We start from the raw sequence: 15,036 nt of genomic DNA, 5'->3' as shown, positions 1-15,036 counted from the left end.
AGGGATAGCTCATGTGTGAAAGGGAGTTACAGAGATTCCTCTTTTCCATTATATGCAGCATATAATCATAGCCAGAAGTTCCTAAAATGCTTATATTCCTATGTAGTACGTAAGTATCCCTGTATACTATATACCTGTGTACTATTAGGTTGATGCAAAAGTAATTACGGTTTCACTATTACTTTTGATGGCAAAAACCACAGTTGCTTTTGCACCAACCTAATATATAGGTCTATTTTATACACACACACATATATATATATGTCTAGGCTGGGCACAGTGGATTATGCCTGTAATCCCAGCACTTTGGGAGGCCAAGGCAGGCAGATCACTTGAAGTCAGGAGTGGGGGACCAGCCTGGCCAATATGGTGAAACCCCATCTCTACTAAAATACAAAAATTAGCTGGGCATGTTGGTATGTGCCTGTAACCCCGGCTACTCAGGAGGCTGACGCAGGAGAATCACTTGAACTTGGGAGTTGGAGGTTGCCGTGAGCCGAGATCATACCACTGCACTCAAGCTTGGGTGACAGAGTGAGACTCCATTTCAGGGAAAAAAAAAAAAAAGGTATATGTAATAATACCGTAAAATTCCTAATTAATATCTATGACACATACTAGAATCTGCCCCTATTTTATAAGACATAGTCTCAGGACTGTAGAAGAAAATCATTGCCAACATGTATTGAGGGCTGTATTAATTAGGTCACACTAGCTACTATGTTGGTGGCTGGACACAGTCAAATTTCATTTCTGTCTCACGTCAATGCCCCCAAGGACTTCCTAAATGTGTCAGGCACTGTTCTGACTACTCAACATGCATCAGCTCAGTGAACCTCCACGACAATCTGCCAGGGAAGAATTCTTGTTATCGCCACTCTCAGGTGAGGACACTGAGTGATGCACAGCTGGACCCAGGCAGTCTGGCTGTGCAACCTGCGTCTTACCCACTGTGCATACGCCCCAGCATACACCCAATCTTTCTTCCATTCAGAGAAGGTTAAAGGACATTCACTGTGCCTATGCTGGTGCTGGAGATAAGACAGTGAATGAAACAAAGTCTCTGCTGTCAGGAAGCCGATGCTCTGGTGATTGCAGAGTCTGTGCTACTTATCGGTCTTTAGAAAGGGGGCATTCAAGAGTTCACGTGCTCATCAGTGAACACTGGGGAGGACCTGCCTGTGACACTGTGCTGGGATTTGCCCCAGGCCAGTTCTCACCTTCCCAGCAGGCACCAAGGAAACATTTAGAGTCAAAAGACCCTAGTTTCAGCCCTGATTCCATCATTTCCTAGCCACAAGCACTTGCTCAGATAGTTCAGCCTTTCTGAGCCTCAGTTTCCTCATCTATACAATGAGGATGATAATACCCCCCTCACAGGCCTGTGGTGGAACCAAAATGAGTTGTAGTTCAAAACCCAAAAGTCCAGCCCCCAGGGGGCTCAACTTCCTCCCCACCCCCATATGTATTTCAGAGCAGTTGGCGGCTGGGTTTGGTGAATTCCGTGCGGAATTGCAGATGGGAAAGTGTTTTGCAGGCTCTTCTAAAGGGCTGTGGCAGCATCTGGCAGCACCAGTGCGGGGTGTGTCCCCTTTAGAAAGTGATCTGCTACTTTCTCACATGTAAAATGCAGGGTGACTCCCAGCTATGCTGGGGCACAGAGACGGGCTGAGGAGCATTCATCGGCCTCCTGCGTGGCAGTCCCCAGCTCGGAATCAAACCTCCACTGCTGCCAAGCCTCCGCTAATCCTCAGAAGCTTCAGTGCAGGGACAGAAGGCAGCGTTTTGAAGTCGTCGGCTTTAGATCCTCTCTGCAGTACTGCGGGTGTGTGTGTTGTGATTCACCAGGCAGATGTCCAAACGCACAAAGCGAAACCTTCCTTCAAGGGTGAGGGAGAGGGCTGAGTGAGTTTCCAAAGAGCCAGAAGTTGGGAAGAGGCAGGTGGGCCCTAAGCACCCCCAAAACTATGATGTTTCATGCGCTCCTTCTCCCCTTGTTTTGCAGGGAATTTCAAAGGTCTGTGCAAGCAAATTGATCACTTCCCAGAGGATGCAGATTACGAAGCTGACACAGCAGAATATTTCCTCCGTGAGTGCACACGATTGTTTTTATCTCCCTCCTGGTGGTGGGCCCTGCCCTTCCATCCTTCAGAGTCAAGAACCAGGCCTACCTAGAGGCCCTCATCACAGCAGAGGGCTAGAGGCCCTCATCACAGCAGAGGGCAGGAAAAAGCTAAGCCTCTCTCCTTTCTGGAGTACAGACCTTCATATGTGCTGTTCCCTCTGCCTGCAATGCCCTTCCCTGCCCATCTTTGTCTGGCAAACTCCTACTCAGTCGACCTCCAGGTCTCAGCTAAAACATCACCTTCTCCAGGAAGTCCTTCCTGCATGAGTTCCTAGAGGATGGTACTTTATCATGCTGTAGGGTCCTTGGCTATTTGAGTAACCATCTCCCAACTCTGCTAGGGTATGGACTCACCCTAGCATTCACCATTATATTCTCAGCCCAGTGCTTGGCATGTGATAAGCACTCAGTGAATATTTCTTGAATAATTGGATGAAGTAACCCACCAGGCAGTGCCAGATTGGAACTTCTAATGAAAAAAAAAAAAAAGAGAGAGAGATTTTTTTCTTCCCCCGCAAGTCAAGTAAGTCAAAGTTAAATCCTGATGTAACAGCTGCAATCTTAAATCCACCTGAGACATATTATCAAGAGAAAGCATTCTAAGGCTCCAAGGAAATGTCTCAAGTATCAGCAAAAACTAACAAGGCTACCTATTCCCTGAGAAAGGGATTTCCAAGAGAGGGGCTGAGAGTCCTTGAGGCCTGGGACAGCAAAGCCGAAGGTTCTCAGGCCATCTCTTTGGAAGGAGGTTTGCTCTCCTCCCAGGAGCAACCCCGCCTCTGCTCCAGGCCCTGCCACCTCCCCTTCCCAACAGCACAAGGATTGCCATTGCCCTCAGATCACTTTTATGAAGCATGTAGGAGGCATTTTATTATATAGATTGCCCCTGTCTCTTTCAATAATTACTTCTCACATCAAGCCCAGCTCTCAGGTCAGCCTGGAATCTGGTTTCATTGAAAAGCCCGTGGAATGTAAAGTCAGCCAGGCAGCTGGGAAGAAAGAGGGAGGGAACACGATGCAATTTTTAGATTCTTTTTTTTAAAGGAAAAAATATCATACCCTGCTCTTCATTTCCTTTTATGAATTCCTTCAAGACGTTGCTCTTAACTGGAATTCCTAAAAGGCCATTTGGTTGTGGTTACCTGTTACCTGCGACTGTGTCTGGGGTGGGGCTGCAGGAGCCCAGCTGTGCGGTAAACGTGGGTTGAGCTCCTTCTGTGTGCTGGATCCTGTGCTCCGTGCTGGGGAGGCCAAGATGGATGAGGGCCTGCCCCCAAGAAGAGCACAGCCTGGCAGGGAGGGCCCTTGGAAAAACAGCTCAACTTGGGAGACACAGCGTGGCAGAGGTGAGGCCTGAATGTAGAAGGGGGAAGCCAGCAGGCAAAGCCAAGCTCCACACTGGGAGCCACACTCCCGGAGCACAAGGCTCACCAGGTGGAGCTCGAATGATGTCATGCTTTATCTGCTAGGCAGTAAGTGCCTGGGGGCAGGAAACTTGTCTCATTCATTGCTGCCCTTATAACAGCTCAATGAATGCTTTTTGTTAAGAAGAGTTAGAGGATTCTTCAGTGGCAATTCCTAACAACTCAATGCCTCCATTTCCTTGTTTTTAAGAAAGAAGAGCATACATAGAGCATAGAGTATTTGGTTCATTTTGGTGTCCCTGGACAAAAGACTTGGACTCAGATTGGCAACGACAGGATTCTGAAGGTCTGATTTGAGTTGACTTAATCCAACAATATTTTTTGAACACCTGTAACAGGGGTCGGCAAACTTTTTCTGTAAAGAATCAGATGTTGAATATTTTAGGCTTTGTGGGCCATGCAATCTCTGTCCCATTTACCCAACTCTGCTTTTGTGGCCACTGACAATATGGAGGCATATGTGTGGCTGTGTTACAGTGAAACTTAACTTGATTTACACAACCAGGCAGCAGGCTTCATTTGGTATAGTTCGCTGACCGCTGGTCTATAAAATGCTAGTCCTGGGCCGGACAACAAAAATAATTCTTTAAAGCTGGAAGACGCGAGTTTCTATCATTCTCTACGAAGTTCTAACCTGGATCTTGAGAGAAGCTGGAAGACGGGGATGATTTTTCTAGAAGGATCCCCTGCCCCCAGCCCCTACCCCCGCTTCTGATTCAGAAGCTCCTCTGGGGCCTCCCTGGCACCCTGCATGTGTCTACAATTCAACCCCGACCACACTTTGCTGCAATGTCACTGGTTCACACTCGGGATCCCCAAGAGACTACGAGCTTCTTGAAGGCAGAGCTATGTCCCATTCATTTCTGCACCCCAAGCACCCAGAAAAGGCCATGGCAGGGAATTTGACCTAAAAAAGCACTTTGATGACTGAGCAATGAAGTGACTGGGTGGGTGAATATGTGAACACTCAAGTAAATCATGGTCTAATGCCCCGAGATCAATGCAAGCAACAGGCTTCCAGAGGAAAACAGCTGGGCCCCCATTCGCCAGAAGTAGGCAGGTGGCTCCCAGAGGTGGGCAGAGCTTAGGCTGAAGGAGGCGGGCTGAGCTGCACCTGGGGTGGACAGGGCCTGAGTCCACTCCTAGTTAAGGTCTGTCAAACCCGTCTGCACCGCTCATCTGCCGCAGGGGAGGCTGTGAGGGGGCAGAAGCAGCTCCTCTCCCTGAGGGCTAGCCATCTGGAGGGAGACCTGCAGACCTAATGTTTATGCTGCGTGCTGGAATAGAAGGAATCGTGCGGTGCTGAGGGAACCTGTCCCCTAATCCAGATCACAGGAGGTCCTTCCATAAGAGTTCCCTAGAGAAGGTGGCACCAGAGCCAATTCATTCATTCATTCACTCGAGAGATATTTACTAAGCACTCGCTGAGTGCCAGCACTATTGTCAGTCCTGGGGATCCAAGAGTGAACCAAATAAAGAGGGCCAGTGCCTTCGTGAAGGTTACATCCTAGTGTAAGAAACAAGTAATAAACAAGTGTGAAACACCCTGTCCCTGCCCTCTGCACCCTGAGATAGTTTTGTTGTTGTTGTTGTTGCTGTTTTTGGGATGGAGTATCTTGCTCTTTCATCCAGGCTGGAGTGCAAGTAATGCCAAACCTCTGCTTCCCGGGTTCAAGCGATTCTCCTGCCTCAGCCTCCCGAGTAGCTGGGATTACATGCGTGCGCCACCATGCCTGGCTAATTTTTTTGTATTTTTAGTAAAGACGGGGTTTCACCATGTTAGCCTGGCTGGTCTTAAACTCCTGGCCTCAGGTGATCCGCCTGCCTCAGCCTGCCAAAGTGCTGGGATTACAGGCGTGAGCCACCACACCGGGCCCCAGCTGAGATACTTTCTGAGTGGTCTGGGAGGGCTTGGAGAGTGGAGAGTGATGGGGGAGGGGCCAGTGGGTCCCGAGGGCATGTCACTTAGATAAGGTGGTCCCAGAGTTTCTCTGAGTAAAGAAAGGGAACCAGGTAAGAAGATTTCTGGGGAAGAGAGTAGCTGATGGAGAGAATAGCAAGAGCAAAGTCCTTAAAGCAGGCACAGAGCATCATGTTTGAGGATCAGAGGGGTAGCTGGTCTTGCAGGAGCCCAGTGCAGGGGTGGAGTGGGGTCCTACAGCGGAGACAGCAGAGGAACCCAGTCATGTGGGCCTGGGACCAGGGGGAGACCTCAGCTCTCATTCTAAGTGTGATGGGAATGACCGATTTAGACACATCGGCCTGGCTGCTGTGGTAGTGACGGTTGGAAACAGAGGCAGGGAGCCCAGGATGGGGGAGGGGGGGGGCAACCAGAGTGTAGCCATGGTGATGGTGAGAAGGAAGGAGATGTTTGGGAGACAGAGCTGACAGCAGCAGGGGTGGCCACTGATGGGGCATGGGCCATGGGGCAGGGAACAGATTTCAGGATAGGGACGGAAGTGAAAGGAGAGGGAAGGAGCAGTCAAGCAACTCTTCTTTCTCCCCAAAAAGCAGATTCCAACCCATGTAGAGCATCTCCTAAGGGACTTGGGGCTTGTTTTCCAGGTTCCCAAATAGCTCCTCAATTAATTCTTTTTTTTTTCTTTTTTTTTTGAGACGGAATCTTGCTCTGTCACCCAGGCTGGAGTGCAGTGGTGCAATCTTGGCTCACTGCAACCTCTGCCTCCTGGGTTCAAGCAATTCTCCTGCCTCAGCCTCCTGAGTAGCTGGGATTACAGGCACCCGCCACCACATCTGGCTAATTTTTGTATTTTTAGTAGAGACAGGATTTTGCCATGTTGACCAGGTTGGTCTCGAATTCCTGACCTCAGGTGATCTGCCCACCTCAGCCTCCCGAAGTGCTGCGATTATAGGTGTGAGCCACCATGCCCAGCCCTAAATTAATTCTTCCTGGAAAAGCAGAGGTGTGAGCTGGACAGGGCACAATCCATGCCTTCCGGAGTATTCCTAAACCCAAGACCTCTGCAGAATGAGGAACTGGACCAACCTGAGCCACACCAGGAACGCACAACGCTGGGGCCCCTTAAATTTCCTATGAAGTCACAAGGTCCATGAAACAGATGTAGCGTCTTCCTTCACTTGTAAGTGTGAGCAATTCACACACTCCACAGATCTTTCTGGAGTGGGCCCCCCTGTATGCCAGGCCCTCTTTGAGGTACTGAGGTTATGGCCCTCAGGGTACTTGCAGTCTGCAAAAAATGAAACCAGCAGGTGAATGATATAACATGTAGGCTAAGATAAGCCCTATGGGGAAAAAAATCAAGCAGGGACGGGGGATGGGGAATTCTAGAGTAGGGATGGGATCAAGAATGAACAGTGGCCAGGCGTGGTGGCGGGTGCCTGTAATCTCAGCACTTTGGGAGGCCAAGGTGGGCAGATCACCTGAGGTTGGGAGTTCGAGACCAGCCTGACCAACATGGAGAAACCCCATCTCTACTAAAAATACCAAAAAATTTAGCCAGGCGTGGTGGTGCATGCCTGTATTCCCAGCTACTCAGGAGGCTGAGGCAGGAAAATCATTTGAACCCAGGAGGTGAAGGTTGCGGTGAGCTGAGACCATGCCATTGCACTCCAGCCTGGACAACAAGAGCAAAACTCTGTCTCAAAAAAAAAAAAAAGAAAGAAAGAAAGAACAAACAGCAAGTGCAAAGGTCCTGGGTTGGGAGCATGCCTGGAATATCTGAGGAATAGGACTGAGCCCCGTAAGACAAGAAGAGAGTGAGCAAGGAAGGGCAAAGGAAGAGCAAGTGTGGAGAGCCTCAAGGACCCTGTGGGTTGCAGCGAGAATTTGGGGGTTTGCTCTGATTGACAGACACCATCTCACTTTTGAACAGGCTCTGGCTGTTGTGTTCATGAGGGACTGAAATCGGACCAGGGCAGAAGCCGACAGAAGAGTTAAAACTCTGTTGCTATAATTTAGGCAGGAGGTGATGACAGCTTGAACCAGAGTGGTAGCAGTGAAGGGGGTGAAATAGGATCAATGTTGAAAATATTTCCAGGGCACCGCACACAGGATTTTCTGAAAGGCTGAATGTGGATTTCGAGACAAAGGAAGGAGGCAAGGATGGTGCCAAGGGGCCGAGCCCATGGGGGAACAACAGGTTGAGACTGGGGCTCAATATCAGACATATTCAGTTAGAGATGCCTGTGGGACTTCCTGGGACAATGTCATGGGCTGGGTATGGACCTGAGGCCAGGGTTCACAGGAGAGGTCCTGGCCAGAGGTAGTGAGTTTTCACGTTGTTGGCACGTAGGTGATATTTAAAGCCATGAGACTCAATGAACTCACCGAGGGAGTGGCACAGAGAGAGAAGGGGAGAAGCCCAGACACTAAGCTCCAGGACACCACGAAGGCTTAGGGGCCAGTGAGATGAGGACGCTCCAGGAAAGGGGGCTGAGCAGGAGTGGCCAATGAGGTGTCTGGGGTAACTCCCACCATCCTTGCTACACCAGCTGGACTGGGGATGTAGAGCAGAGAGGGAGGACAGAGAATGCCAGAAGGGCATGGCTGGACAGCAGTTCAGAGCTCATCTCCTGGGGTGGAAAGGACGGTGAGGCTCACCGCGCTCAAGCCAGCAGGCCAAGCTTAAGATGTTGTCCAGCCTCTTGGAGGGCCTGGCAGAAGGAAGGCACTCAATTAATATCTGATGGACGAATGAATGAATGAATTAATGAATGGACACTCTTACTCCCCAGTGCCTATGAGTAACTGAGGAGTCCCCCAGCCTCTCCTGAACCACACTGATAGAGAAACAGCTATAGGAGTCCCTCATCACTACTCCGGCCTCCATAAAGTCATGACCAATATGGACTTCGCCCCACCTATAACTGGCTTACCCAGTAATGAATGTGACTGGACTGTTTCTCCCAACCAGCGCTGTGGGCCCATCGAATGTGTCTGCTGTGGCAGCCTCCATATCCTCTTCCCTCATTAACCAAAGATTGAGGAGCGTGGTGAGGAACGAGGCGGTGGTGACCGGGGTGTGACTTCTCTTGAATGTCAAGCGTGCATCCATGCATCTGTCTTTGTGCATGAGGGCATGAGTCTGTGCTGTGTTCTGTGTCTTTCGGTACCCACATGTCCGTGTGTTTGAGTGTCCGTGTCTGAATGTGTAAGCACTTGTGTGTTTGCACATGTCTGTGTGTATGTGGGTCCCTGTGTGTTGTGTGTGTGTATGTGTGCGTGTTGTGTCCAGGAGATGGGAGGTGACATTTCCTAGCTGTCCTATTGTGATTTGGAGTAAGGGAAGAAGAATCAGAGGAATTTGGCTCCCTCCAACAGTCATGTATTAAGCACCTACTGTGTGCCACACCCCAAAATCCACTCTATTGGGGCCACTCATTGTCCAGGACTGCGGGGTATGGTCAGGTCTCCCCACTCCATATTCAGAGCCTGGGGCTGGAGGTGTGGGTGAGGGGCCCAGGGCTGGCTGCTGTCTCTGACGTACTCCCTCCAGGGGGTGTGACACAGGCCACACACACAGGCCTCAATGAGGGGATCACCAGGCCACACTCCATAGCCAGAAGTGGACAGAAGGGGGAAGGGAGGCAGGCCCTCAGCAAAGCAGATGCCCCCACTCAGCTCCCCACAACACACACAAGAGAGGTACACCCAGTTGCGCTTAAATTTGACACCTCCCCAGGGATTCAGTGACCACCTGAGGACGATGACAGGCAGCCTGGGGGAAGCCGACAGCAGGAGTGGAACCAAGGAAGGAGGCAGAAGGCGGCCAAGGCAGGGAGGACCCACGCGATGGCCGTCTGGGGGGTGAATTTACAGAACTTGGACACCAGTGGGAGGCAGGCTTTGGCACACTCGGGGCTTCAAATCCAGCTCTGCCACTTCCCGGTGAACCTCCCTGGGCCTCGGTTTCCTTGCAATGGGGATGATGCTCATTGTCATCTTCCTAGCATTGCCATGAGGATTAAGGGAGTTAGAGTCGGACAGCAATTCGCACCTGCCCCGAACCCAGTGAGCATTCAGCAGGCATTCGCCACAATCCGTGTTCACTGTTGCGTCCCATTGCAGAGCGATTGCCACGATCCATGCTCACTGTTGTGTCCCATTGCATAGCGATGAGCGCAAAGAACAAAGAGGAAACAGGGAGGAGAGATGGGCGCCCGGGGAGGGCTTCAGTTTGCAACAGGGTGGTCAGAAAGTCCTTGTGGCAAAGGTGACATCGAAGCAGAGACCTAAAGGAGGTGAGGGAGTGCTTGGGAGGTGCAGATATCCTGGAAGAGCATTCAGGCAGAGGGAACCGCCAGTGCAAAACATCTGAGGCTGGCAGGTTCATAACAGCCAGGACGCCCTGTGATAAGCAGACGAGGGGAAGGCAGGTGGCAGAAGGGGTGGGGACCAGGACTTGGGAGCCTCTGCTTTCCTCTGAGATGAGACCACCACGGGTGGGTTCTGAGCAGGGGACAGGCATGGTCTGATGTCCAGGCTACCAGTATCACTCCAGCTTCTGCAGGAGAGGGAGACCACTTAGGAGACCACAGCTATCTCCAGGCTCAAAAGGCAGGTGCTCGGGCCCGGTAGTGGAGAGGTGGCTGAGAAGGGGTTTGATTCTATATGTATTTGACAAGACAGCCGGCAGCTTTTTTTTTTTTTTTTTTTTTTGAGACAGAGTTTCACTTTTGTTGCCCAGGCTGGAGTGCAGTGGTATGATCTCAGCTCACTGCAACCTCCACCTCCTGGGTTCAAGTGATTCTCCTGCCTCATCCTCCCAAGTAGCTGGGATTACAAGTGTCTGCCACCACGCCCAGCTAATTTTTTGTATTTAGTAGAGACGGGTTTTTACCATGTTGGACAGGCTGGTCTCAAACTCCTGACCTCAGGTGATCCACCCGCCTCGGCTTCCCAAAGTGCTGGGATTACAGGTGTGAGCTATCATGCCCAGTTGAGCTGGCAGCTTTTACTGACAGCCTGGATGGGAGAAGTAAGAGAGAGGTCTTGTGGATGGCGAGGAGTTCTGGCTGGCAGATAAGGCAAACATTACTGCCCTTCTCTGAGGCTGGGAATGTAGGACGAGGCTGCTGTGCGGGGAGGTGACCACTCTATTGCCGGTCTGTTTCATCTTGGTTTCTGTTACGGAATCTTCTCCCCACGGACTGTGAACAGCTTGAGGACACCACAAGGAGTGGCTGCAAATAGAGTGTCCTCCTCCCACCCATCCGCCCCCTCCAGCACAGGGCCTTTCCCAGGATCAGGCCCAGGAGAGGTTTGCTAAGTGAATAAACAAGGTACCGCCCGCCCTAGGGCAGCTGGCATGTTCACCCTCTTCCCAGAATGAGGTCAGAGGAGGATATTGGGTGTCAAGCTGGGCCAGAGCCACCCTTCCTGGCCTCAGACAGTGTCCCTCCTTCCCATTGCCCCTCTCTCCCCACCTCCACCAGTCCCACCAGGGAACATGAGCCAGGGAGGTGTGGGGAGACCAGGTGTCAAAACCCGAGCTTGTTACTTAGAATAAAAGGGCCTGAATTCAAGGGGTGCTTCACTCTGTGACCTTTGGCAAGTTACACAACTTCTCTGAGCCTCCCGTGAACAGTGCTTTTTTAGGTCTCCCCAGAGCCCCAGTGGAACAGCATGAGGGGCGTCCACCAGGCTTCACCCGCCTAGAGTTTTAGAAGTGTAATGATCCATCATTCCGGCTTTTTTTTTTTTTTTTTTTTGAGATTGAGTCTCGCTCTGTCACCCAGGCTGGAGTGCAGTGGTGCCATCTTGGCTCACTGCAACCTCCGCCTCCTGGGTTCAAGCAATTCTTCTGTCTCAGTAGCTGGGATTACAGGTGCACGCCATCACACCCAGCTAATTTTTTGTGTTTTTTTTTAGTAGAGACGTGGTTTCACCATGTTGGCCAGGTTGGTCTCAAACTCCTCACCTCAAGTGATCTGCCAGCCTTGGCCTCCCAAAGTGCTGGGACTACAGGTGTGAGCTACCGCACCCAGCCCATCATCCTAGTTTAGGATCACCCAGACCCACCCTCCCATTTTACAGATGAGGGAAAAACGGAGCCCCAAGAGGGAAAATGACCTGCCCCAGCCCGGCACACTTTCTGGGACTGCACCCTGGGAGCATTATCCAGGTCCATTATCCTGCTACCTGTCCACTGCCCAAGGCTGTCAGCCCCTTCTAGAAAACATTGCCATGAGGGGGCTTCTGAGAGACATCCCCTCCAGAAGTCATCACAACCAACGTGGCTAAAACTATTGTGACCCCACCCCATGGTTAGGAAACACCTAAGCTGCCACTTGTACTCACTCACATCTGCAGAACCAGAGCAAAATGTTCCCCAAAAGCCACCCAGCCTTCCTGAACGCACACTGGCCGGCAGTTTCTATTCTGTCCTAGTTCATTTCTTTTTTTTTTTTTTTTTTTCCAAGACGGAGTCTCACTCTGTCGCCAGACTGGAGCGCAGTGGCATGATCTCGGCTCACTGCAACCTCCGCCTCCCCGGTTCAAGCGAGTCTCCTGCCTCAGCCTCCCAAGTAGGTGGGACTACGGGCCTGCGCCACCACGCCTGGCTCATTTTTGTATTTTTAGTAGAGACCGGGTTTCACCATGTTGGCCAGGATGGTCTCGATCTCTTGACCTCGTGATCCACCCGCCTCGGCCTCCCAAAGTGCTGGGATTACAGGCGTGAGCCACCGCGCCCGGCCCCTGTTCATTTCTTTAAGGGCTGGTTGCTACCACTACACCAATTTCATGACCTAGTAATGAGTCACAACCCACACTTTAATAAACAGCAGCCTCAGTAACCCAAAGCCCGGTGAGAGACAGCAACAATTTGCTCCGCTGGAATGATGAGTACGATTTGCTGGTGCTCCTGGCATACCAGACATTATTCTCATTGCTTCAAGTGTGTGTCCTCAGTTACTCCTCATAGCACCCTGTGAGCTAAGTGTGCTTGTGATCTCCATATGGCAGAGGGGGCAGCAGAGCCCCCCGGGGGACCAGGTCACAGCTAGGAAGATGGACTCCGGCAGCCTTTCTCCTGAGCCTGTGCGACTGGTCACCAATCTCTACTGACAGCAGGAAGCAGGGATGTATCCGGCATCCTGCACAGATGGTACTCCCCAAGTTAGCTCCCTGGGCTCTCAAAATGCTTTTCATGTGCTATTATATATAGCACACGTTCATTGAACACTTGACGATGTGCCAGGCCTGACACTTGAAACATTATCTTAATTCATCTTCACAACCACCCTATGAGGGTGAGATGATCAGTGTCCCCATCACACAGATGGGAAAGGCAAGGCACAGAGGCTACACAGCCAGTGGGGGTCCAGGAGGAGACCCCAAGCGGGCTGCATCTGGAACCCATGCTCCAAACCATAGCGTTTGACTTCTCTATTTCTCACCCACCATCTTTGTTCTCCTCTTTCTTCTTTGAGGTCTGTCTGACTCTCTCTCTCTCACACACACACACACATACACACACACACACACGCACACACAGACGCATTTTGGAGTGTTTTTTTTTTTTATTTTTTATTTCCAGAGGTTGTTGGGGAACAGGTGGTGTTTGGTTACATGAGTTAGTTCTTCAGTGGTGATTTGTGAGATTGTGGTGCACCCATCATCCAAGCAGGACACACTGAACCCAATTTGTAGCCTTTTATACCTCACCCTCTCCCCACCCTTTCCCCCTGAATCCCCAGAGTCCATTCTGTCATTCTTATGCCTTTGCATCCTCATAGGTTAGCTCCCACTTATGAGTGAGAACATACAATGTTTGGTTTTCCATTCCTGAGTTACTTCACTTAGAATAATAGTCTCCAATCTCACCCAGGTTGCTGCAAATGCCATTAGTCATTCCTTTTTATTGCTGAGTAGTATTCCATCATATTTATACCACAGTCTTTATCCACTCATTGATGGATAGGTATTTGGGTTGGTTCCACAATTTTGCAATTGCAAATTGTACTGCTATAAACATGCATCACACAGGCATTTTTTGAAACGCATCCCTTCTCACGGCCATTGGCTACACCAGCCAGCACAGCGTGGAAGGAGAAGATGGGAAGAGATGCCCAAGAGACTAGAAAGCTCCTTGCAACCCAGCAGGTCTGTGCAGGTCTGTGACTGTAGACTGTATCTCCTAATGCGGATTGATCCTAATGATCCTAATTCATCCTAATGATGAGTCAAATCCCAGATGGGATAAGAGCATAACACTAGGCACAGAAAATGAGGAACCTGCCCGCTACATACCTGATTACGGTGACTATTTTGATTCAAGGTCATTACTCGCACAGGGAACAGGTAAGGCAGCAGCATGGCCTGGCTGTATGGGCCCTGGGGAGAGGTCTTGATGGGCACAGGACCATCATTGAGGGACAGGGCCTTAGAGATCGTCTACTCCAACCTCATCAGAGTGCAGATCTGAGGCCAGAGAAGGAATAGCACATGCTCGGGTCCCATGGAGAGCTAGGCAAAGAGTGCACAGCAGGCCCAGGTCTCCTGACCTCCCCCCGTCGTCACATCCCCACCCTCACTGACCACCAGCCCACCCTCCTCCGCTGCCAGACACAGTGAGAAAACCTCGGGGCCCCGCGTGCCCTATCTGGCCCGGCCTCTGGCTATGCCCACCATGAAGCACCACGTCACAGCGTGATGGCCAGAGAGGCTGGGGCCCACCGAGGCACAAGATCACAAGATGATTTGTCTAGGGAGTTTGGCCAAAAAGCAGATTTGCAAAGAACAGATAGCTCAGGCCACCCGTTCCAGAAGGCAAGATGTTGCTTGCCTCCTGGGCACTTAGGATACTCTTTATTTCTGTCACCCTCATAGAAAATAATAAATTGCTCATAGTTCACTGACATCCTGCATTTTCTGAAGAGTCCACATTCCTCTTCCTGCTTAATCCCTGTAACCCAGTAAGGTAGACGGAGTTAGGATTTTCATCTCCATTTTACAGAAAAGGAAATAGGGGCCAAGGAACACTATTATTTGCCCAAGGTCTTGTTGAGATGGTCACTAACCATTGGGGCTCCCCAAGCCTCAGGTCTAAGCCTCTCTTCATCCATAGGCAAGCTCTTCTGTGTGTCTGTGAGATAGCTTCAACCCAGATGGCACCCCTGTGCTCCACATCTGCACACCCAACTGCCCCACCCACACTCTACATGCACATCCCCAAGGCATCTCAAACTCAGCATGTCCAAAACCAAACCTTTTGATCTTCCTCCTCTACTCTCTTTTTTTGTTTGTTTTGTTTTGTTGAGACAGAGTTCCGCTCTTGTTGCCCAGGCTGGAGTGCAATGGCACAATTTTGGCACACAGCAACCTCCACCTCCCAGGTTCAAGCAATTCTCCAGCCTCAGCCTCCCAAGTAGCTGGGTTTACAGGGATGCGCCACCACCCCTGGCTAATTTTGTATTTTTTTAGTAGAGATGGGGTTTCACCATGTTGGCCAGGCTGGTTTCGAACTCCTGACCTCAGGTGATCCACCTGCCTCGGCCTTCCAA

At 50.8% G+C, this 15,036-nt stretch overlaps 1 protein-coding gene across 1 annotated transcript in view; it reads left to right on the top strand.

The window, feature by feature from the left end:
* The window catches only part of CACNG2 (calcium voltage-gated channel auxiliary subunit gamma 2), a 142,382-nt gene that overhangs the window by 113,720 nt on the left and 13,626 nt on the right, over positions 1–15,036 (top strand). The window contains exon 2 of the mRNA XM_016939089.4: positions 2,006–2,089. Coding sequence (XP_016794578.1) covers positions 2,006–2,089 — 84 coding nt within the window. The remainder of the gene's footprint in view (positions 1–2,005; positions 2,090–15,036) is intronic.

This window comes from Pan troglodytes, chromosome 23, assembly GCF_028858775.2.
Source record: "Pan troglodytes isolate AG18354 chromosome 23, NHGRI_mPanTro3-v2.0_pri, whole genome shotgun sequence".
In the NCBI taxonomy this organism is placed as follows: Eukaryota; Metazoa; Chordata; class Mammalia; order Primates; family Hominidae; genus Pan; species Pan troglodytes.
This window is presented reverse-complemented; position numbering and strand designations above follow the sequence as displayed.